Raw genomic sequence first — 26,875 nt, 5'->3', positions numbered from 1 at the left:
AAAATATGTCATCTTTTGGGTTTGACTTCTTCCATTTGCATTTACATTCAACTATGCCACTGCATTAATAGTTGTTTCTATCATTGAATAGTATTCCATTTTATGGATGTGCCATGGTTTTATTCATTCGCCGACTAAAGAACATCTTGGTTGCTTCCAAGTTTTAGTGATCAAGAATAAAGCTATTTAAACATTCACACACAGATTTTTGTGTAGACACAACCTTTATAAACCCATTGGTAAATACCTAGGAGTACAAATTTTGGATTGTATAGCAAGTCTATGTTTAACTTTATACAAAAAACTGGCAAGTTGTCTTCCAAAGTGACTGCACAATTTTGCATCACCACCAGCAATGAGTAAGAGTTTCTGTTCTGCATTCTTACAAGCATTTGTTATTGTCAGTTTTTCTGTATTTTCACCATTTTAGTAGGTGTACAGTGGTATCTTGCTGTGGTATAAACCTACTTTAAGTGCTCTGTTGTTCGCTTTCAAATTTAAATGCTACTGAAATTTTTAATTTAAAAAACTTCATGTTAAAAACCAAGCTCCTCAAATATACTATTCATAAAACCTTATCTACAGATGTCAGATCATGTAAGCCTTTTTGTTTTAACTTAAAAGAAGTTATTTGTTCTAATTAGAAAAGTATATATACATACTTTTGTATATACTTAATATGTATACCAACAATATACAATATTGGTAATGTGTGCACATATATATATACATGTGTGTGTGTGTGTGTATATATATATAACCAATAGCTCTACCATCCAGAGATGAACACCAATTTTTTTCCAATTCTGTGTGTGCACATGTGTGTTCAGATTAAAACACATGTAAAGACCTAAAGTCTAAAGCAGGTATGAGTCTACAATGTTTGAGGAAAAGAAAGAAAGCATGGTGTAAGGAAAGAATGACAGTAGGCAAGGAGGTTGTAACAGAAGATGAATTTGGAGACAGAAGTCAGTTCATGCAGATCAGGGATTCTCCAACTTTGGTGTGTCTTAAAATCATTAGGAGGGCTTATTAAAACAGAGGGTAGCCCTGCACCCCTAGGGTTTCTGACTCAGCAGATCTAGAGTGGGGCCTGAGAATTTGCATATCTAACGTGCAGGGCCACACCTGAGAACTCCTATCGGGCCTGCTACACTATAATGAGGAGTCTGATTTTTAGTCCAAATAAATTGGAAGACATTGGAGTATTTTAAGGAATGTTGTGATTTGTTTTGAATTTTAAATAGATCATGATGACTGAGGTGTGAAAGTCAAATCAGAGAGGACAAGGTGGTAAATGGGAAAATAGTAAACAGACTCTTTATGTGAAATGATGGTGCCTTGAATTAGCGTAGTGGGGATATTAATATATGGATGGATTCAGAACAAATACAGTAAAAGCTCAGAAAAGTTGCAAATGGATCTGGTGCTAGGGTGAGAAAAGGAGAAACAAGGGAGATGTCTAGGTCACAGGCTTATTTAATAATTGCCTCTATGGAAGGCTTTATGGGGATATGTCATAAGTTCTATTTTGAAAATATGTGGTTTGAGATATCAATATACAATTGGAAATATTGCATATGGAAGTTGGATACACAAATCTGAATCTACAAGAAAAATAGTAACAATTTGTAAGTCATTAGACACAAATGATATTTATAATCTTGGAACCTATTGAGGTCTTTAGTACACATTAATGGTTCTCAGGCAGGGTTGATTTTGTTCCACCCTCCAAGAGACATTTAGCAATATCTGGAGACATTTTTTATTTGACTAGAGGTTATGGATATTGTTAAACATCATAAAATACACAGAAAAGCACCTGACAATAAAGAATTTCCCTGCTCAAAACATCAATAGTGCTAAGGTTGGGAAACCCTGCCATAGACAGAAAAGTTGTCTTTCTAGTATGAAGAGAGCAAGGGAGCATAAGCGGTTTTTCAGATATAAAATTGCATCGAATATATATATATGTCACTTATGTGTATATATATGTCACTTATGTATCAAATTTAGAAACTGCTTAACTATATTATTTGACCAGCTGATAAACAAATTAAAAATAGCTCAAGAGTTACTTATAGCATTAGACTTAAAATGGCTGCTGTTAAATAGTGAGATATAATTACAATAAGAAAAGTAACATTAATTTTACCTTTAAAATATAATGGTTTAAATGAAAAACTCTGAATAATAAAAAGACCATATGCTGTCTCCAAAGCTCTTGTATTAAATTATGCTACCTGTACACCTTTGTTCAATGAAAACAAATGCACAAATTCATAAGCACATGACTGAATGAGCAGTAACACAGCTCTCTTAGGTATTAACAAATACACATATCAAGAAAATGGAAGAGAAAATCTGGATTATGAATGCAGACTCAAAATCTCTGGAGTGTAGATACAGACTTGCAAAATCCCTAGAAATGGAAAAATTCCAAGAGTGTAAAGGAGGTAGAAGAAGAGGTTCTGAAACTAATAGAAATCCTGACTTCAGTTTTTTAAAAGAATTCTAGTATACAGAATGATCCTAGCATCTTTTTGCATCTAGCACTGTACAAGTAGTCCATTAATACCAGAAATTTTCAAGTAAGACTTCTGAAGGTTTTATTTTCTGGAAAATATCTCTGAATACAGTCTTCAGGTCTGGGTAAGATAGATTCACATTACAGAGGTTGAGTGTGGTGGCTCATGCTTGTAATCCCAGCATTTTGGGAGGCTGAGGCAAGTGGATCACTTGAGGCCAGGAGTTCAAGACCAACCTGGCCAAGATGGTGAAACCCTGTCTCTACTAAAAATACACAATTTAGCCAGGCAAGGTGGCATGTGCCTGTGGTCCTAGCTACTTGGGAGTCTGAGGCACGAGAACCACTTGAATCTGGTAGGTGAGTTGCAATGAGCTGAGGTTATGCCACCGTACTCCAGCCTAGGCAACAGAGCAAGACTCTGTCTCAAAAAAAAAATAAAAATAAAAGTAAACAAACATTAAAAAATTCACATTACAGAAGACATCTTTATATAGCCTACTCAATTAGAACACCTACTTCATTTGTAAGTCTGAAGATGACCTTTCACACAGATTTACCTAATGTTAATGCTTTTACTGCCAGCACAAGCTGAGTATAGTAAGGTATACTGAGATTAGAAGGTAAATACATTCTAGGTATGAAGAGGTGACTACAGGAAAAGAACAATTTAATGTTAAAAGATGTGAGAGAAAGGCCTTTTCATGGGGAAAACGGAAAAGATAAAAGAGATAGATGCACTTTGGAGATGTTCTGTGATTAATCACAATGAACATGAAGAGCAGATGACTTCAAATATAAAGATGATCCTTTGAACCCAGGGACAGAAATACATTACATGAGAATTACCCTTTGAAGGTGGCCAGCACCATTCACATTCAATGGCCAGTGGAGCACACGTGTGAGAATGACCGAGTTGGTGGCAAGGAATTTGTATTTACCCCTTACACAACCAAATCCTATCACAATACTTTCTGTGTTACAGACAATTAGATTTAATAAATTAGAGGTGTAAACTGGGCTTGTGGGAAATAACAAATGATTTTATGTAATTTATGAACATAAAGTTCACATACTGCATACTGGTCTACCTTAATGATGAATCTAAAGAAGTTAAAACTGTTCTACCGTGGACACACAGGCTGACCACAACTCACCCTTCCCAGTTCTTTATCTTCCAGGGCCAGAACTCCAGTGCTTTCTGTGAAGAGTTTCACTTTGACCACAGGCCGAGGATGGGTGGTGGTGAAATCTCCTTGAGTCCCCCATCTGTAATGAAGCAACACAAATGTTTCTTAAAATGCAGTATTAATTTTTTTCCCCAAGGAGATGTGTCTCCATAGAAGGTAAATTAAACAATACAGAATCTTCTGTGCTCAATGAGCTTTTTATCTTTGCTTTTGTTTCTAGCAGATGGCATAGTCAAGAAGGAAAAGAACAATAAGCTTTACAGCTTGTAATAGTTACTCAGCTGTTCAAAAAATTAGCATGTTGGACTACAAAAAATAGCATGTTATGAGAATTTACGTTAAGGTAAAGCAATATAGTTGTAGCTATTGAAATCTATTTATTAATTCAAATGCAAATTATAGCACCATTTTTACTGGCAGCTGGGAAAAATTGCTCAGAGTTTGTTTACATAAGAGATAGTTTCTCAGAAAATGACTTTTATATACTAAAGACTTTACCCCATTTCTTTTTGGCAGGCCTTTATTAAACATTATCTTTTTTTTTAAAGTAAGCATAATTATCTCAGATCTATTACTTTATATGACTTTTAAAGCTCCTGTCAAAAAGAAAGAAATATGCATCATAAGAATCTGAATGTTTTGTAGTTAATTTCACACTACATTCTCTTAGGAAGGGAATAAGTCTGTTGATATCTGGCTTTTAAAATCATCACAACAAAATAACATGTTTTCTTGGCTTGTCTTTTGATTAATAGCATCTTGTCTTTACTGCAGACCAGTTCATTCTAGCTGATTTACAAACTTAACTGGCACACACCTGATATTAAAAAATCTTATCAATATTTCTCACAACTCTGTGAGATCAGATGCAATGAAACAGCACAGCATGAAGAAGATGCCATTGAGCAAAATACCACAGAAGAGAAAAAAAATGAGATTTAACAAAATACAGATGCATGTTAAAAATAAAACAACAAATAAATATCAATTTTCTTATGCTGTCTTGAAAAAACAAAACAATTCACCATTTTCACGGAGCTGTCTATATTTTATTTTATAAATCTCATTCAGAGAGCTTACAACATACAGAAAACTCAGTAAAGCAAGTGTAATAAAAATTGAACAAAAAATTGTGATTGCCTTCCTCTCCTATTACAGCATTTATAAATGTGTACAGTAAAGCAGAGACCATTTCAATGACTGAAGAAGCTAGCATCTAGATGAAGTCTGTTTTTTTGAAACATCATATGCCAGAGGGAAGAGAAGATTCAATTAGGGAAGAAAAGCAGCTTAATTTCTATTTTAGACTTCCAGAATGGGGTTAGCAAAGAGTCTTTTTGCCATTTCATATAATTAAGATGGTTTACATAAAGCAACAGTAAAATAGAAAACAAAAATAGATTCAGAACCAAAATAAGGCATAAAGAAAAATTCTCAATTTAGTGTATGGAATCTCAAGCCTTGAATATAGTCAGGCAATCTGGTTAACAGCCTGGGAGCTAATTCTCATGACGTACCCTTTTTAATTTAATGTCACATGGTTAAATTTAGAAGACTAATAACCTTGGGAGACATTTTCTTATAACTGAAGTAGAAGATTTTTGATAGTCATATAGAAACAGTCTAATAATTTTCCGTAGAATTTGCTTTTCAAAATTCTCCCCATAAAACTTCTATGTACTACATTGATATTTTTTCTTTTAGTTTCAAAATCCTTTGAAAGTATTTATACTAAATGTTCATTTGCAATTCCCAACCTTCTGCAATACATGATTCTTCAAACAGAAAAGTGAGCTTTGTCTTTTAACTTGGCCCTTCTGAAATGCATTCCAATTCCACTTTGCTGGATAGAATAAGACAAATAACAATGAATGCGGGGGAAGAAAAAAAACTGTTCACTCACGGTTCCATGAACTTCCAGAAAACTATCTTTTACCTTTGATCCTTCACAGACAAGTATATTCAAAAACTATTCTACAATATTTATCACTGTAGCACATTTCTCATTTGTACATTAGAATATTTTTATACAACGATATATTTTTAAAGTGTCCATAAAATGAGATTCAGTTAAAGAATAATGATAAAGTGAAAACCAACATTCCTGCCATTCAGGTAAAATGGGGAATGTACTAGAACATCAGGAAAGCCCTCGTGTGCCCCTGGTCTCATCTTCCTCTCCTCTCCACCCTCACTACTCTGAAATAGCTAGCACCCTGAATTTTATATTTATCACTCCCTTGAATTTCTTCTTAAAGGGAATATTTTCAATGTTTTACCTCTAAGTGTGATAATTGCTCTAGGTTTTTGGTAGATAGTCTTTTATAGTTAAAAGAAATTCCCATATTTATTAGACACACACATAAATATATCAGAATATATGTGTGTATATATGTAATATATGCATATAATATATACATAATATATAAAAATATATATCACAATTATATATGGAGATATGGTATGTATATACATATATACATGTCTCATTCATATCACATACATCACAATATCATATATAACATAATCCTAATATACATACATAATATACATAACAATATCATATACATAACATACATTAATATATACATCACAATATCATATACATATGTATATAACATATGTGCATATATACATACATTCGCACATATAGAAAGATCCAGAAATGAGTGCTCTAGTTTATCAAACATTTCCCTACATTTATTGAAATAATCTGTAATTATAGACTATTGTCTTCCTTTCTTGAGATAAACTTAATTAAAAAAATACTCGAATGAGTAGGCTAATACTTTGTTCAGCCTTTTATATAACGTCCATTATTGAGACTAGCCTGTAGATTTACTTCCTTGCGTTCTCCATGTTTGGTTTTATTGAATAAGTTGAAAAGTGCTATATTTTTATTATCCGAGTTTGTCAAAAAATGATAATTATCTGTTCCTATAACTCACCTATTAAACTGTTCAAACCTGATATTTCTGTATGGGAAGATACTTGCTAATGAAGCAATTTCTTTATTAGGTGTAGCTATAGAACTACTCAGGTTTTCTCTTTCTCCTTGAGTGAATTTTGATAAGCACTAAGTTTTATGTTATTTATTTTGTCTAAGTTTTTCAAAAGTACTTTTACAAAGTTGTGAATTTTTTTATCTTTGAATCCTTATAGCATCTGTTACGTCTTTCTTCATTCTTAATGTTTTATTTTTTCCATTTTTAAACGTGACAGAGGTTCGTCACTTTTATTGTTCTTTCCAAACTCCTGTCATTTGACTTTGACGATCCTCTCTACTTCATGTTTGTTTTTTATTTTATTACGTTCTGCTCTTTGCTACATTATTCCAATTTATCTATTTTAACCCTGCTGTTTAAAATTTTAAGTTGAATGCATGGTCATTAATTTTAAGCCTTTCTTCCATTCTGGGCAAGCATTTGTGACTATAAATTTGCTTTAAACCCTTTACCTACAGCACTTCATAAATTTGCCAAGTGCTGTTTTTACTATTATTCAGCTGTTTACAGGTGTGATGTAGAATTTCTCTCTACATATATCTTTTCCTTTTTCTTATTAAGTTCTATTTTTATTACGTCAGATTAGATAGCACAGCCTGCATAATATTGATCATGTAAAATAATTGAAAGGGGCTTTAACTTCCTGATTTTGTGTATAAGTTTTCCATGAGAGCTCACAAAGAAAAAAAAAATCTCCATTATGGGTACATTATTGTATTTATGGCCAGAAGTTCTACTTTGAAGGTTTAGGACTTCTGAGTCAAGGGGAGGAAATGTTAATGACCAATTACTGTGAAATGAAGAAGGCTTAAATAATGTGTTCTCAGGCAAAGGAGAAGCTGAGGTACAAGAATACCAGCAGATCCTGACTGTAGCAGGCAGGAAGACAAAGCTTTTACTGACATTCAACAAAAATGTACAATTTTAAAGGGGTGCATAAATAGTTATATATAAATATTTATCCTTGTATCCTGGAATGTTGGGATTTATTGTTTCTTTATAAGAAACTATAAATAAGAAACTTTCTTATAAGGAAAATATAAATCCCAACATTCCAGGATACAGGCATAAATTGACACCAATTTGATAATTTCTTCTTTGGGAAATAAAGTTGAAAAGACACAGTTAGAAGATCATAAATTCTAGAATGAATAAATTAAAAACACAAGCCTCCCTGATCCCCCACCCAGGCAAAAAAAAAAAAAGAAAAGGGCAGGAAAAGAGTAAAGAAGATAATAGGCCTATCTTCAATATTCACCAAGACGTCTCCTTATTTCCTACTTAATTGGTATGTTTAAACCCTCTCAGTAATTAATACCAGTTATTGTCTTCCCATTTTCTCAATATTTTATGATAAAAGAATACATTATCTTGCTGTCAGTTTGTGTTGACTCAAAACGAATTGCCTTTCTCCACTTCTCTGAATGTATTATTTATGAGGATTCAGAATTCCAAGGTAAATGTTCGAATGAATAAAAATCTACAAAGCACTTTTACGAGAACAGCAGGACTTCCTGGCTCTGAAACACAGGGTAATTCATATACCAACTGAAATAACTGACATTAATTATGTATTTGCTATTAAATAAGGGGTGCTGGAAATTTGTATCAGGAGCCAAAATACATGTTCATATCTTTTAACCTAGTAAGGTTATTTCTAAGAAGTTATCCTATCAAAATAATTGTAAGTATTAAAAAGATTATAAGCAGAAACAAACATATTCATGACAGCATTATGTATAACAGTAAACACTTAAGCAAGAGAAATATAAAATATTAGGGGAACGATTATGTAAATTATGGGGCATGTGATGAAATATTTTGCTGCTATTTATAATGATGGCTATAATGGCAACATAAAACTAAGCATGATATAAAGTAAACAAAGGGAGGATACAAAACTGAATGTGTACATTTCATTCATTTAAAAAAATGGAGTACCTTTATGTGGCAGATGACATTCTAGTGTGAGCAACCAAAGTCCCTATCCCTTGGAATTTCTATTCTAATAGGAGATTTTAGATAACAAATAATTATACTGTAACATGTATTCCTTCTCACCCCTGCCCTGCCTTCTCAACAGGCTGGATAGTTCCATGGTCTCTTACAGTAGCTAGAGCACCTGATATAACTTGTGCCCACTTTTGACCTGTCTGAAAGTCGATAGTGATATGAAATGACAGTTTTAATTTTTCACATGTCCTAAACTTATTTGGGTAATAAATCAAATATATTTATAAAATTATATAAACTTGGCTTTGGTTTTGAGCTTTATGTTCTACAGATCTCTCCTCAGCTGTGTTACCCTGTTTTAACTATTGCAGCTTTGCAAGATGTTATGACATCCGTTAGAACACAAAGAAAACAGACATTTTCATCTTCTTTCTATTCAACAAAAAGGGAAGGGAGGAGGTGTCTCTGTTAAACTCTGTTCTAATATTTATTACTGGAATCTTAAACTTTTTTCTTCTTTGTGTAGAAAAAACACACATTCTTTAATTTATTTCAGTATTTTATATATTGGGGTCCTAACGAATATCTATTTCCTTTATATTGTCTGACTATTGGGCATATGTAAGAAAGTTATGGCTAAACTCTATTCATTTTACAAATGATTGCATTTCCAATACAGTGAGTGCTTTTAAAAATTATTTGTCACCAAATAACCAATTAACTCTATTAAAAAGATTAAAATTATCAAATAAAAATGACATATAATTACAAAAGCATCACTAATTTTATAACAGAAAACATTAAATAAGGATTCAGCAATAGGGATACAGATGAAAGCCTATAAAGAATTACAAATAATTATTAAGATTTCTCATGTTGAATTTTTTTTTTTTTGCTTTTAGTTCCTGGGTACATGTGCAGGTTGTGCAGATTTGTTACATAGGTAATGCATGCCATAGTGGTTTGCTGCACCTATCAACACATCACCTAGGTATTAAGCCCATCATGCATTAGCTATTTTTCCTAATATTCTTCCTCCCTCCATTCCATCCCGTGACAGGCCCCAGTGTGTGTTGTCCCCTCCCTATGTCTATGTGATCTCATTGTTCAGCTCCCACTTACAAGTGAGAACATATGGTGTTTGGTTTTCTGTTCTTGCACTGGTTTGCTAAGGATTATGGCTTCCAGCTTCATCCATGTACCAGCAAAGGACATGATCTCATTCCTTTTTATAGCTGTATAGTATTCCATGGTATACCACATTTTCTTTATCCAGTCTATCACTGATGAGCATTTGGGTTGATTCCGTGTCTTTGCTATTGTGAATAGTGCTGCAATGAACATACGTGTGCATGTATCTTTGTAAAAGAATTTTTAATATTTTTTTTGGGTATATACCTGGTAATGGGATTTCTGGTTCTACATCTTTGAGGAATCACCACACCATCTTCCACAATGGTTGAACTAATTTACATTCCCATCAACAGTATAAAAGTGTTCCTATTTCTCTGCAACCTTGCTAACATCTGTTGTTTCTTAACTTTTTAATAATCACCATTCTGACTGGCGTGAGATGGCATCTCACTGTGGTTTTAACTTGCATTTCTCTAACGATCAGTGATATTGAGCTTTCCTCATATGTTTGTTGGTTGCATGAATGTCTTCTTTTAAACAGTATCTGTTTATGTCCTTTGCCCATTTTTTAATGTTTTTTTTTCTTGTAAATTTATTTGAGTTCCTTGTAGATTCTGGATATTAGATCTTTCTCGAATGGATAGATTGCAAAGATTTCCTCCCACACTATAGGCTCCCTGTTCACTCTGCTGACAGTTTCTTTTGCTGCGCAGAAGCTCTTTAGTTTAATTAGATGCCATTGTCAATTTTTGCTTCTGTTGCAATTGCTTTTGGCAATTTTATCATGAAATCTTTGCCTAAATTGTATTGCCTACATTTTCTTCTAGGGTTTTTATAGTTTTAGGTTTTACATTTAAATCTTTAATCCATCTTGAGTTAACTGTTAATAAGGTGTGAAGAAGGGGTGCAGTTTCAATTTTCTGCATATGGCTAACCAGTTTTCCCAGTATCATTTATTAAATAGGTAATCCTTTCCCATTGCTTGTCAGGTTTGTCATGATGAAATTTTTTAAACAATTCAACTATAAATTATCATTCTCAAAATGTAGCCATTTTAAGATTAAAATGATATAACAGATTCTTCCAAGAATAGAATAAAAGTTTTGGTTCAAAACTCAAACATCCAGTATTTATTTGGTAGCATTGATTCTGATATTCCCTGGGAAGTAGAAAATCTTTCCGAAAGTTTCCTGCACTGGACTTTAAGTAGGTCTAAGGTCTTTCTGCTGTCCTATGGGAGATTTGCTGAAAAAACTGACTTTGGATTCACTCAATTCATGAAAATGAGTAAGGACTGTGTTATTTTCATTGACTCATATTTGGTGAGAAGATAGATGGGCACCTCCCCCAAACTCATTATGATGAGTCAGGAGGAAATAAAGATTCTTGAAAACAGGATAGTGAGTTGGTCACAAAGGCCTGATGGTATCCTCAAGGGTGTCAAGCAATATCATTTTTAACTGCATGCCTTCTTGAGAACTGGGAGCCAGGAAACTTGCCTGACTGAAAGCACACAACTGTGTCTCTGCTCTTGCAGCTATGTTTATGCCAATGAGCTGTAGTATCCTTTAGTTTCATTGAAGAAACCTGTATGTGTTGGTGTCTTTCTATTAGTCATTGTCCTGCACATAATGGCCACATACACTCCAAAGCCATGCTGAAGCCCTGGGAAAATGTGTATGTAAAACAGGTATATTAATAGATGTGCAAAATGTACCAAGTAGACACAATATCCCACTCTTACTAATAAACAGTATTATCTCCTTTTAATTGAATAATGTAATAACCTCTGAAAATTGGGAATTAAGTTTAACAGGAGAGAAATACTAAGAGCCTGATTATTAATTACATAAATAGAAATTAAATAATAAAACACTAAAAGATTTACAAAACAATGTTAAGCACTGTACAAATGTTTTTAAAAATAGCTTTCTTGATTAATATGAGCAATTAAGACAGTCTTGTGGAAAACTCTAAGCAGAAGTTAATACTTATGGAACAGCAGCTTTTAATATTTTAAAAGTTCAACACAGGGCCCAAGTATATAAAAGGCTTATATAATACTAACGTACTTCAGTCAAAGACTCAGGGAAAAATGATGAAGATAACTAAGTTTTCATGGCAACATGGGTGGCTGGTGACACGTCGTTTACCATGATCCAAACTATACAAGATTAAAGGAACTTATCTTGGGAAATTCAAGTGCTTGATTCCAATAGGCTGTTGCAAATCCAGATACAGATTTGGGAGTGATTAACATAGAAACTGTTGTATAAACTATGAAAATGAACGAGCTTATGAAGGGTGCACTAATACATCATGATCGTAGGGACTTCTACCTTACAAGTGTGGGCTTATACATGTATCTCCATGCTTACATGTATGCTTTTAAACACATATATATTTCAAAGGTTTGCAATCATTTATTGAGGTATAGTTTACATGCAGTAAAATATAATCATCTCAAGTATAGAGCACTATGAATTTTGAAAAATGCATGCAATCATGTATACCGAATGTTTCCTCATTTAAGATGTCTGCACTATGCAAAACAACCAATGGTTCAATGTGAATTCCATCAAAATCCTAACATTTGCAGAAATATGAAAATCTACCCTAAAATTCATAAGGAATCTCTAGGGACTCCAAATATCCAAAACAATTTTAAAAAAAAAAAAAAAAGAACAAAGTGGAATGCATCACAAGCCCCAATCTCAAAATCTACTAAAAAATAATGGTAATCAAAATAGTGTGGTCCTGGCAAAAAGACAGATATACAAACCAACAGACTGGAACAGAGAGCCCAGAAACCAACCCTCACACATATGGTCAAATGTAATGCACATTTATTATTCATTTAAAAATTAATGGGATATCCAAATTGTTCTATAACATATTCTTTTATGTAACACTATATCTTGAACTTCTTCATGTGTCAGAACATGGATTTATGTAATTCTTTTCAAGACTGTAAGACATTCCCCTTGTATGGCTGTGCTATAATTTATTCAATCACTCTTCTAATGATGGACTTTAAGGTTGTTTCCAGTCTTAAACATTACAGGCAGTGCTGCAACAGACACCTTCATATATATTCATCTGTTTTTACATAAATAATGAAAAGAACAAAAGATCAGGGACAGATTTCTAAGGCACCCCAATACTTTAAACTTATCTTAAACATAAAAAAGTTATCCTAACAGGTTGATTCATAAAACAATTTACCTATCTAGTAAAAAAAAATTACAACAAATAGCTCCATTATAATCCTAAGTCAAAATTTTAAATAATTCATTGCAATACAAAATTCAAATTTACTAGCAAGAATTTCAAAATTTTATGATAAACAAATATTATTTCCTTTAATTGTAATAGTTAATTTGTACAGCAGGTTTTTAACTCCTTTTATTTACTGCATGTATTTTAAACCAAATTTTCTACCCATCTAACTAAATTAGTTTAAATTGGGTGATCAATGTTTATAAAAACTGCCTAACTTATCACCATCATTATTGTTGACATACTATAAAAGTATCTGAAATTCCAACTTGAGATATCTAAATTGAACTACATACAGTTTAATAATATACTGCATGCAATACAGTGAGGACAATGAATAGAATGGCTTTCTAGGCCATGAGGATAACATTCAGCCCACAAATCACACTGTCATTTAAGACATCAAACTATACTACTCTATATTTTCAACAAAACAAAACAAAAATTCTTCATAGTAATATATCAAAGATAACAATCTAAGTGAAATTAGTGACACAAATATTACAACATTATTCTACATAGTTTCACATAAACATTGTGGGAAAAAAGACTGATTAAATAACAAAAGGAAATAAAAAAGAACCAGTACATGAGACCTTGCCCACAGCAGAGTACAATGGTGCAGAAATAGGGCTACAAAGTACAGACCCAAGAGACAGATTCTGGTCTTGGAGACCACCAATAAGTGAAAAGACCCAGGGCAAGCAACTTTACCACAACCTAATAATACGTTCCTCAGAATATAGTGGAGGTATCAATGAAAATGACTCATGTTAATAACCGTAAGAGCACAGCACATGTCTCATAGAAAGTGCACACAGAATGTTCATTATTTTTACTAGCATCCATATTAGTACTGCTTTAGCTTTACTAGATAATATCTACCTGAAAAAACTGATGGTTTTGAACATTAAAGTGTTCATCTGTTTCATAAAATGGTGACACTAAAATCCAGACAATATCAAAAAAAGAGAGAGAGCAATAGAGACATCAACTAACAGCAAAAATGGCAAAGGAGATAAAAAGAGAGGAAGAAAAAGAAGCCATGTGAGAATCTGAGGAGAGGAAGAGAAAGGGAGACAAGGGGGGGAAGAAATGAGATGATTAATGAAAGGTCAACTTACAATAGGCAAAGTGTTACGAACTGAGATTTACTTTTAATCTTAATGTATTTCTGTATACCATCTTTTATCCCTCCTTTCAAACATAATTTACAGTCTATAAAACTGATATGACACAAATTTTAATAGAAGAACTAGAAAATACCCTTTAAAGTAACTAAGTTTTATCATTCTAGACTTTTGGGAGGATCTTTCGAAAACACTGAATAAAACTTTCTATTATGATGGAAAGATAACACAAAGTTATTTGTTTCTTCAAATGTGACAAGAAGCAGGTGTAGCAGCACACATCTGTAATCCCAGCTATTCAGGATACTGACACAGGAGGATTGCCTGAGGTCAGATGTTCAAGACAGCCTGGGCAACATAGTGAAACCCAATCTCAAAAAGGAAAACAAACAAAAAACAAAACAAAAAAACCATTACAAGAAGAGACAAATCCTGACATGACATCTTGCACTTTAAGGCAGAACAATATTGGGGAATGGGATGGAAGGGATAATGACTTTCATAATAAGAGAAAAATCCTACAAGCTTTATCTTCCTTCTCTTCCTTATTGTCTCATAGAAGTTTCCCTTTCCCTTCAAAGAGCTAGTGCTCATTTCGTTGCTCTAAGGATTGCAAAGGCCTCAGGACAAATAGGATAAAATTGTCCTTTAAAGTTTGTATTTCTTTTGTGAAGTATTCATGCCATTAAACCTCCATATCCAGAGTAGAAAAATCATATTACACTTGTACCATTTTCTTCTGGGAAAGTTTAGCAAGCATGTTACCACAAAATCAGGTTTCAGAAATAACAGAAGAGATTATCTCTCACAAGCATTTTCCTTTCCTTCCCTCATAACAGCACAGTTCAAAGACATAAGCTTGAAGCATCTAATTTTAAAGAGAACAATTTTTCACATCTTGCATTACAGTTTTACTTGGTCAAGTAAAACTGACCAAGTAAAACTGTAAAGCAAGATGTGACAATGTACAAAAAAGTTCAGTGCTTTATAAGATGAAAATCAAGATTTTTAAAAACTTACATATGGGAAAGAATAAGTAATTGATATATGTTAATTTAACTTTAAAGCATAAAAAATGCACAAATCCTCCAGAAGGATGTTTAAATAATCAAATGCAATGGTGTGGAAATGAGCACAACTATACTGTATACACCAATAATTAGTAATCTACAGAAATTTACCAGTATGTTATGTTCATATTGTTCCCATACACTCAACTTTGATGTTTACGTGAGAATCTCAGCCTACTAGCTCCCATTTTGTGGGACCAGAGTTAGATGTGTTATATGAACTGAATAAAAAATCCTTTCAAATGTAATATAATGAATATATTACCTTTTAAAGATAAGAAGTACTAGAGAAATTTAAAATACCGGGTTGCAAACTATGAGGTTATAATTATCACTAGGTAATCAGTTCAGCATATTAAAAGTAAGAGTGTCCATCAATAACTAGTACTTTCTTTACATGATGTTTCATTTGACAGAACTTTAAGTGAGGGTTAATGTTCTTTTGGGCCTGTCATTTGGTGGCATAAAAATGTTTTGCTTTATATTTTCTTAATTTGAAGATCTTGGAATTGCCAAGTACTATAATGTCAGTACATACTATTCTTAATTGCTTACATTTAAAAGCAAATATTCCTCAGCTGTCTCCAACTACTCCAAAGGTAAGAGAGTCTTAATTCTGTATCAGAGCAGTAACATGGAGGGCTTTACAGGGGGAATGCCAGGATAGATCATCTATATGGGTTTATTGCATTTCCCCTGGGAATGCCCCTTTAGGGCTCCCCTGAAGATACAACAACTTTTTTTCTTTCCTAAATGACAGTTTCTTTAGTTGAAATAAAGAGAATTTCCAACTACACAGAAGTAGAATGGAAGCAATAGGAAAAGTCCCTGCATTACACAAACATCCCAGATGCCATAGAGGGTAGGATGACCTGAGACTATTTCTGAGAGTTGAAAAGAGCCAAAAACACCAGGAACTCAACAAAAGCATGATGCATACAGCAGAGGCAAGTGGATACTCAAGTGCATGGTGAGGGCTCAAAATTAGTCTTGGGAATATCCAGAGGGATACCAGCACTGCGGTCCACTGTACAGAAGTGACATGTCACAAGCAGCCTCAGGAGTCCAGTCAAGCAGTGAGACCTGGTAATCTTCACAGGCCAGACAGTTGCTGCCAGTTATCCTGTTGCTTATGGTTCCTGTGAGATCTACCCACATGTTACTCAGGGAAGGAAACCCCACCTGCTGTCGATTTCCAACAGCCACAGTAACAACTAAATGTTGAGATACCTTGGAACAAAAATGCTATACACACAGGCTTTTAAAGCTTAAGAACATTTAAGCTCATTTTGTTAGAAAACATTTGATCCTCATAACAGCTCCATTAAGAATTTAAAGGGGTGGAAATCACTGCTATTATCTATGTTTCTCCAACATCTACCTACCTGGCACTTAATGGAACATTTAAATAATGACACTTTGTGTTAATTATTGTTCTCATTGTCCAGAATCTGAAAGGATATTTAGTAAGCACCTATCATATGCCATTTATGGGAATGAATGATGAAAATGCAAAGATGAAGGCAAACAGACTCTGGCCTTCATGACTCGGGTTTGTGTCAAAAGGAAAAGTGTGAAATGTAAACAAATACTATAGCAGTGAGAAAAGCTTCAAGATGACCTTCATTTTAAGACAGAAGTCATTACCGATGTATGTTTATGATTTCCCTCAGCAACCATAGCTACATCCCCACTGTAAACAACATTGTGCTCTGGACATAAAAGGCACACATTACATATTCAAGAGAGAAGACAATGATGTGCAGAAATAACATAGAATTTGGAATCTAAGAGGACTGGGTTTGAATCCTGGTTTCCCTACTGAAGAACTGGGTTAATTTAGGTTCCTTTACAGCAACACAAACCCATTTTGTGTTGCTATAAAGAAATACCTGAGACTGTGTAATTTATGGAGGAGAAAAATTATTTGGGTCATGATTCAGCTGGCTGGAAGACTGGGTGTCCAGTGAGGGCCTCGGGCTGCTTCCACACCTGGTGGAAGGCAAAGGGGAGCTGGCATGTGCAGAGATCACCTGGGGAGAGAGGAAACAAGAGGATGAGAGAGCAGTGCCAGGCTCATTTTAACAACCAGCTCTCGCAGGAAGTAAAAGAGCAAGAACTCACTCAAGCCATTCATGAGGGATCTGCCACTATGAGCAAACACCTCTCATTTGGCTTCACCTCCAACACTGGAGATTACATTTCTACATGAGGCTTGGGGGGGTCAAATATCCAAACTATCATCATATGTCAGTTAAACTTTTTGAGTATCTGTTTTCTTTTCTAAAAATAGAAACACTAATAAGTCCTGCCTCACATAATTACTCGGAAAAAGAAATCTGCAAGTAAAATAACTATCATTATATCTGGCAAATTAGAAGACTTAGCAAATAAATGCTTGTTCTTAATTTACCTGAGCACTGCTGCTATGGTTTGAATGTATGTGTCCCCTTACAGTGTATATGTTGAAATCCCAACTCCCCAAGGAGGCTGGTATTAGCAGGTGGGACCTCTGCAAGATGATTAGGTCATCATTGTGTCTATGCCCTGTGTCAGTAGAGAATAACTATAGAATACTCCACAAAAATGAAATACCACTTGACTGCTTAAGTAGAAACCATAGTTTTGTCTCTGAAATGAATCTCTTATCATTTTTTTTATTCTCTAAAAATTCTTCCTTGAAATAAAAAAAAATACAAAGTCCATTTGTACATATTGTAAAATCAAATGCTACTTAGCGGTTAGAAAACAGTTTACCTCCAATTTTCTCTGTAATAACTCACAAACATTAAGCTAACCAATCAAGTAACATATCTGATATGCTTTGGGAGAATAAAAAATGTAACTGTGGATTTTTGTTCCAATTTACTCAAGGTATAAATCTATTCAGCATATTTTTCAATGAAAGCATACAGAACTTTTGGCAAAGGCAGACTTGGCATCTTTTTAACATTTTATTTTTTTTGAAACAAGGATAACACAAACATGAGACATTATTCTAATAAAAACATTATCTGGGTCCTTCAACCACAAAAATCATACGTGTTTACAAAACAGATGACATTTTGTTGCCTAGGTAGGTATTTAATTATTTTAGAACTACCATTTCTTTTTTCTTAGATTCCCTACATAAATATATTTTCTAGCAATTGTTTTGTGAGTCCTCATTTCCACAGGCAAAAGTCAGAAGTAAGCAATGTGGGTGGAAAATTTTTAATTGAAAACAAGCAGAGTTGTGTATTTGGTTAAATAGAAATATTCTACCTTTGCTACGAAGATGACTTTTTTGAAAAATACCCTGGGTATTCACATAAGAGTTGGGACAAAAGGAAAATACCCCCTATGCTTTTTAAATGAGAATATTATAATAGCTTTAGAAACGTTCCAATTCTAGCTTACATTTAAAAAGTAGTTTCTCCAAGAAACCCCAAGTGATATATAAAGGAAATTTAAATAATATATACCATTTTTGTTGCTGCAAAAATATTCTGGATATGTGAGATGGAATATTAATGCTGCAATTTGTGAAGGGACATTTGGGCCACAGAAAGTGATTTGTACAATGTCACTTAGCAGATTGTATTTAATTATGTAGTGGGTGGAAATTAGGGTGACAACTGGCTCCCAGCTGCTATTAAGTCCATTCAGACTCATTTAACTTTCTCATGCATTAATACTAGCAGGCCAGTCAGTGAATATCTACAGTTTTATAGGCGTAACTAAGTTTGGTAAAACAGTGTCCTCCCTATAGATGAAGTACTCTTACTGACACTTCATTAATAAGTTATTAAGATAATACTGTTGTCAGTTATTGGAGGTTAAATGCTTCATCAAATAAAGGTTAGTTACAGAACCAGATACTGAGGATATGATGATGAACAAGACCTGCCTTCTGTCTTCTGGGAGCTTCTAGTTTTTGTTGGGGAGCAGACAAAAAGACAGACAACTAGAGCATACAGTGAGAGTTCTGGGGACTGAGAATATATAGGGTGTTACTGAAGACCTCTGGGGAAGGAGGGGAGCAAGGGCTCAGGGAAGGCCTCACAGAGAAAAGCATCCTAAACTAGAGCCTTCAAGGAAAGGTAAAGGGAAAGTAGTTAGGTGCAGAATGAAAGGAAGGCAGACCATGTGCAAGGATAGTATTCTTCCCAGGAATGGGACCTGCTCCTGGTAGAGACAGCATCAAAAAAATGTGTGGACACAGGCCAGGGAAGTTCAATAACTGCGGATGCAGGGGATAGTTCCACTGATAAAAACAGCTTCCTCCAAAATGCAACAGAATTCCTCCTTGAAAATACTATAGAGCATAGAATCTAAGCTGGAGATGCAAGAGGTGCAGAGGTAAGTGGAAGTCAAACCAGACAGAGGCTCCTGAAATAAACCTAGCAAGGGCCCAAACCAAGGGGCAGGCAAGGATGATGTGGTAAGAAAGATTTGCTGGATATTAAGAAGGCAGAATCAACAGAATTTACATATAGAAATCAAAAAAGAAGAAGAAATAATAAATGGCCAAGTCTCTGGCTAAGGAATCCCAATAGCTAGAAATACCACATACTGAGTTGATAAACAGAAAAGGAGGAGTATGTTTAAAGGTGAAATATAAATGTTTCTATTTTTAATGTGTTGAGTAAGTTATCCATGTGAATATAGCCAGAGAGGATAAAGATTGGCTGCCTGGTATTAATCTGGATAACTAAAAAGCATATTTTGTTAACTGTATAATTTATTTTAGTAACAGTCTTCTTTCTAAACTTGAAAGCTATTTCTTTGTATTCTTTCACAGGTTTAGGCCCTTTGTAAAAGTTTATTTCAGATAAACAATGTTACATACAATATGAAATATACATACATATAGGATACAGTATATATATATATATATATATGATATACTATACTATATTCTGTGTTACTTTAACATTTATATTTCACCTCTAAACACACTCCTCCTTTTCTGTTTATCATCTCAGTACCTATACTGTTTCTTATCTAATTAAAGGCAGTGATTATATTTTCCTGTGAAATTCTTGCTCATCCATGCTATATGGATAAATATTCCTAGATCAGAGTATCTTCCTTGTAATATATCTTAATTCACATAAGTGGTGCTACAAAACTGTGAACTATTTTGATCAACTTAAAAGAATTCGCTGTTTGACAATTACATCTTCAGACTGGTTTTAAAAAAAGGATGGCTACAAAAATGGACGGACACTTTTCATCCAGGCCGTCAGAAGCTACATGATGGAAAGAAAACAAAACAAACAACACATGCAGTAGCTAAGTCAAGGAATTAGCCTCTTTGCGAACAGAAAGAGCAGTTCCATGGAGTCAAAGCAAGAAAGCCAAGCTGAGACTGGTGTAAACAAGTTTCTCTTTCTAAAGATCCCACCAACTGTGGGAAAACAGCAAAGGTCACTGGCTTAGTTGGGGACCTTCTCTGAAAAAAACTGAGCCATGAAACTGTCACAGATATGCCCAAGAAAATATTAATGATGAAATTTTAATGTAATCACCAATCTGTCTGATTATAGGGGAAACAAGTCCATCTCTTAGTAAGTCTCATAACAAACGTGACTAATCACATTTAGTCCACAAACTTGCTCTGAGTCTTCTAGAAATACTGTTACTTCTGTAATTTTAATGAGCTTGCCACAGCAGAAATCAAGGCCCCTGCTCTAAGCAATTTATAATTCTATTCCCACTATTAGTAGGGTATATGCTTAGCAAAAAGCTCAAATAAACAGTAAAGTCCAACAAAAACTTTTTATGACATGAGTTTGTTCAGAGCTGAACTTAAAATAACTTATGTCTGTTTGCGTCCTAGTTACCAAAAGTTTCATTTAATAAAGGACTAATGAGCCTCTCCCAGATGTTGGATCAGTGGCCTTCACCCAGAATCCAGTATTTGCAGAGAGAGAATGCAAGAATGAGGCAACCTGAAACACTGCTCACATGTAAAACAAACAATTGGACATTTTGGGTTTTCAGAGGGAACCAACAGCTAAAGTTATTTAATATTGATGTGGATGTTGATATTTAGCTACTGATTTTATTTTAACAAAAAAAAATGCACCACTTTAAAAACACAATTTTTTAAATGTGGATAATGATAGGTTAAGTTTTCACATCATTAGAATCATATTCATAGTGCATAAATATTGTTCCACTTTTTTTTCCTAGACATCTACCCTACTTGAAAGTGAAGTAATACAGGACATAAAAGATGTAATTTCATCTCTACCATTTTGGTAGAACTATATAAAATTCATGATTTTTTTTCACATTCAAATATTAAAATTTTTGAAGATTCTTATGAGAATTTGCCAAATTCAATATGATCCAAATGCTGCCATCTGCCAGCAAAGCTATATTACGGCAAAAAAGGAAAGTTAGACATTAGAACACAGTGAGAATTTCACAGACTTGCTTCAGGTAAAATTTGCTATTTTATAAGCCAAAAGACTTCACATCTTCGCCAACCAGATCCATCTTGCATTTTATGTAATAAGGAAATCTGAGCCAGGAACACAAAAGTGTTACTTGTCTAAAAATTGACTAATTCTTCATTTTTATTTTTTAGCCACACTTCACCACCATTGTGATTTCTCTGGTGGTCTTAAGTCAATGAAGTTCCGGGAACAAAACAAATTAAAAATAGGCTCATCTTCTCTTCCTTAAAAAACATTTCTTTAAATAATGTTATATGAATATTTTTGCAGCCATGTTTCTAAAGCCTATAGTTTTAATTTGGAAGACATGTAAGTACAAAAAAATTCCCCAAATCCTAAGTTTACATAGACTTATTCTTCCCAGGAAAACAAAACAAAATTAAAAAAATAAAAATAGTGCTGTTATCTTCCAGGTCGCAGAGTTCCTATACTTAGAAAATTTTCTTCAAATTTCAAAGAGAAGGAGAAACTCTTGTGGACAATAGCTCTCATGCTGCAAAAGTTACCTGATAATTATCAGTACTTCAGGAGATTTAAGTCTCCCTTTTAAACAGGAAGGCTTAGAAATTATGATTTTAAAAAAACTGTATTAATTTTAAAATATTCAGCTTGCCATTAACCTTACTAAATGACTTACTGACAAAAAAAAGTCTTATAAATAAAAGGAGAAAAATCACTGTCATGGATATATAAATAATAGTGTCTCAGTAAGGAAAAATACGTTACTTAGGTGGTTTGAGCTAAAAGTTTCCGTTAAAGCAGGAGAACCTGTAGCAGACTGATATACATATAAAATAATTACATAATGCATAGATCAGAATCATGGCCAAATTAAGAAAAAAAAAGAAAGTTTATTTTTTCAAATGGGAATTACCTCATTTGAATGTGTGAGATGGGAGGTGTAGGGCATACATTTTAAAATACACTTCACTTGCAAAGAACGTCAATCTTCATCTTACGACCACTGCAATTATACTGCATACAAAACTCCATAACTAAAAAATCTCTATATAATGTGTATATACAAAAACACACTATGGAAGCTAAAAAATGAGTATTTTTTGCTCTGAAGCTGTACATAAGTCACTAGAATATAAAAATGGAAATATATTGTATTGACTTTGTGCTAATGAAAAAGAGAGTGTTCTGAGATCAATATGGGTACAAAACCTTCACCAAGTTGAACTGGTCTTGAAATATCAATCAGAGTTCCTGGGCAGAGAAAGATCAGGGAGGTACCATGTGTACACACAAAGGCATGAGACAGTATGACATTTTTTGTTTTTGTTTTTGTTTTTGTTTTTTGAGACGGTGTCTCACTCTGTCACCCAGGCTGGAGTGCAGTAGTGTGATCTTGGCTCACTGCAAGCTCCGCCTCCCGGGTTCACACCATTCTCCTGCCTCAGCCTCCTGAGTAGCTGGGACTACAGGTGCCCACCGCCACGTCTGGCTAATGTTTTTTATATTTTCAGTAGAGACGGGGTTTCACTGTGTTAGTCAGGCTTGTCTCGAACTCCTGATCTCAGGTGATCCACCTGCCTCAGCCTCCCAAAGTGCTGGGATTACAGGTGTGAGCCACCACACATGGCTGCATTTTTGACTCCCACTCTGCTTGGATCTCCAGTTCACTGAGGTTATCTGAATACTCTGATTCGCAGAAACAACCTCATCTATTCTCTTCTTACCACTGAGGACTTACAAAGTGTTCCAAGATATTTTTATGAACTCTTTCAGATTTCCCTGTATCTGAAAGAATAGCAATAATATAAGGTTGCATCCAATTTAAGATTATCATTTCTTTTGCTAATGCACGTGTCAGTTACAGAGGAAGATCCCAGCTTCACCTTAATTCCATAACTCCAGAACAAGTAATAGTCAAGTGCTCTTCATATAATGTATTAACATGGTGCCAACATGGAAGACACGGCTGTAAAATTACTGTCAACAACTGCAGGATATTATGCTGCACAGCACTAGAGATCCTTTGACGGCTGCACTTTAGCACAGCAGATATAAATCTTCAATGACATCAACTAAGACACAAAACCAATGTTGATAGAGAATATATGACAACCAACGAATCTTTTACCTTCATAACTGACACTAGGCATTATTCATTTTGAAACCTATCTCCATTTGATTGTAGCTAACTCTCAAGTCTTAAAAAAAGATTATAAAGTGCTTAACAAATAAATATTATATGACAATACAAACACCCAAGCCAAAAATCTCAGAAAGGACTTGGGAAACAAAAGCACATTCCACTTCATAAAATAATGTTTGCTGTTTGGTACTGTCAAAAGCACTCAATCCTTTATTAAGTGTGAAACTCCTCCTGTAAATTTCCTGGACTTAAAAATAGGATGCTAAAAGAAGAGATTTAAAAAAAGTAGAAAAATGAATACATGAGTAGAAAAATAAAAAAAATAAACACCACTCAAAGCAAAGGCTAAAAGAAAAAATAGTGAATATATGGGCAGAGGTACCTGCAGAATATAATGATTGAGTGTTCCTACCTATATTACCCCAATTAACTCACAAAATAGTCCTTGAAATAGGTACCACTCTTTCTTTCATACCAATGAAGAAACAGACTCGAACAGATACAAATAGCTGCAGTAACACAGCTAACCTGTGGCAAAGCTAGGATTTATACTCTGCAATGTCTCAGTCTTTCTCGTAAAACCATGTTGTACTGATAAACACCCACTATAATCCCCTGTCGTTAACATTTTAAAATGTAGAAATTCTACTACTGCATGATCTTTATATGTAGAATCTAAAAAAGTGAAACTCATAGGAATGAAGAGTAGGACAGCGGTTGCCAGAGGCTGAAGGTGAGGGAAATGAGATGTTGATCAAGGAGTACAGATTTTCAGTTATAAGATGAACAAGTTCTAGGAATCTCTGTACAACATAGGGGATGATGGATATATTAACTTGATTGTAATAATCATTACACAACATACACATATATCAAATAATCATGTTGGACACCTTGAATACAATCTTCATTTGTTAAGTAAACAATTTTAAAATTTTCCAACAGAAAAATTCTACTTCCTTATCCTTCATTCAATGTATTTCTGTTTTTAAATATTATGAATTTTAATTTCTCAAGGCATGAACTTACTTACTAATTCATACCAAGAGCTATGCAACTAGGTTTCTTAAAATGCCTTTCCTAACTTGTGGATATCACCATTGTTATTCACTCACAGATTGTTGAAGATCTTGACAAATCCTTTACATGTGCGATCTCCATTTGCTCTCTACAGCAATACTCTGGAGTAGTTATTACTGGGCTTGTGTCCCAACAGAAGATTTGTACTTTAATGCCCCCTTAGGAACCCTGCCCTATGTAAAGATCTGCACCAGCAGCACTGAGGGTGGACCAGCCCTGGGCATATCTCTTGGACTGCTGGACAGAGCTCTAGATGTAACAGTTGCAGCATCTTAGAATAAAGGCATTTCTTCTGACCGTATGGGTTCAAAAATTTGCATGTGAAGTATGACAACACTAAAGTGTTTAAACTTCAGGACTTAATTCAGGCTCATATAAACGGCATATCCTAGAAAAGCAACCCTTCAAACTTTTTCTCATGCACTTCCCACAATAATTCTGAAAAATTTACCTTCTTCACACATTTTTAAGTGGACATCTAGAAATTTTTAACATAAAGAGTTGCAAAGAATATAATTTCTGGTGCATTTGAAACACTGACATTTAACATAAAACTGTGGTGTCACTCTTAAGTAAATACAATGGAATCTAACTACAGTCATGCATTGCTTAACGATGGGGATAGGCTCTGAGAATGCATCCTTAGTCAATTTTGTGCTTGCTTATGTGAACATCACAGAGTGTGAATATCACAGAGTGTGAAAATCACAGAGTGTACTTATACAAACCTAGGCAGTATGGCCTAATACAAACCTAGGCTATTTGGTATAGCCCACTGCTCCTGGGCTACAAATCTGTATAGCATGTTTTGTCCTGAATACTGTAGACAACTGTAACACAAAGGTAAGTATGTGTATCTCTAAACATATTTAAACACAGAAAAGGTACAGTGAAAATACGGTACAAACAATACAAATGGTAAACATGTATAGGGTGCTTACCATGAAAGGAACTTCCAGGACGGGAAGTTGCTCTAGGTGAGTCAGTGAGTGAGTGGTGAGTAAATGTGAAGCCCTAGGACACTACTGCACACTACTACAGACTTTATAAAAACGGAACACTTAGGTTACACTGAATTAGTAAAAAAATTAAGTAACTGTACTGTGATGTTACGACGGCTATGATGTCACTAAGAGATAGGATTTTTCAGCTCCATTATCAACTTATTGGACCAGTCATTCATATATGCAGTCCATCATTGACCAAAATATCATTATGCAGTGTATGACTATTTTGTAGCAATATGATCCCACCACCGATTTAGAAAAATACCTGCAAAACTCCTTACAGAAATTTATAATATTTTTCATAGAACACTTTACTTTGATTTCATTCCCCAGAAACTTAGAATTGTTTTCTACTGTAATATATGTTAATGCCTGAATATTAATGACCTTATCAAAATTATCTATGCCATACATATGTATATATTTTTTCTCTGATCATAAGGGTCTAGTCCCAAAAATCATTGAATTGAGTTTTTATTAGACAGTAATGCTCAAGTGATCCAAAACAAATATGTCCCACAAATGTACATTTATAATACATATAAAAAATAAATTAGATATGCATCTCAATGAAATGGATAGTGCTTTTTCTTCCAATTAGTGCATGTATCCATAGATTGAAACAGAGTTCAGCATTAATTTTAATCCAGGATTTTTTTTTCTGTTGTAAGCTCTAAGAAAATAAGTAGATGGGAGCATTATTACAGCAATGCCCATCAATTTAATTCCTATTTAAATGTCCCCAAACCATGCAGCGATTAATAAGCAAAAACTCTTTTTCAATTATTTAGCAGTTGAATACTTGTATAAATTCTTTGCCAACTTTACTGAAAGTAAAATACAAGCCATCTAATTTGCAGAAGAATTTACTACATCATCAATCAATCACTTTCTCAAAACCAATGGTAATATTACACATTTGCCTTCTGAACGGTACCCTGGAGGTT

General features: G+C 34.1%; 1 protein-coding gene across 14 annotated transcripts in view; it reads right to left on the bottom strand.

Annotated features, from left to right (window-relative positions):
* CADPS2 (calcium dependent secretion activator 2) overlaps positions 1-26,875 on the bottom strand; it is a 567,394-nt gene that overhangs the window by 263,512 nt on the left and 277,007 nt on the right. For all 14 annotated transcript variants that reach the window (XM_050782592.1, XM_050782594.1, XM_050782597.1 and 11 more), the window contains exon 7: positions 3,685-3,796. In XM_050782592.1, coding sequence (XP_050638549.1) covers positions 3,685-3,796 — 112 coding nt within the window. The remainder of the gene's footprint in view (positions 1-3,684; positions 3,797-26,875) is intronic.

This window comes from Macaca thibetana, chromosome 3 (assembly GCF_024542745.1).
Source record: "Macaca thibetana thibetana isolate TM-01 chromosome 3, ASM2454274v1, whole genome shotgun sequence".
In the NCBI taxonomy this organism is placed as follows: domain Eukaryota; kingdom Metazoa; phylum Chordata; class Mammalia; order Primates; family Cercopithecidae; genus Macaca; species Macaca thibetana.
This window is presented reverse-complemented; position numbering and strand designations above follow the sequence as displayed.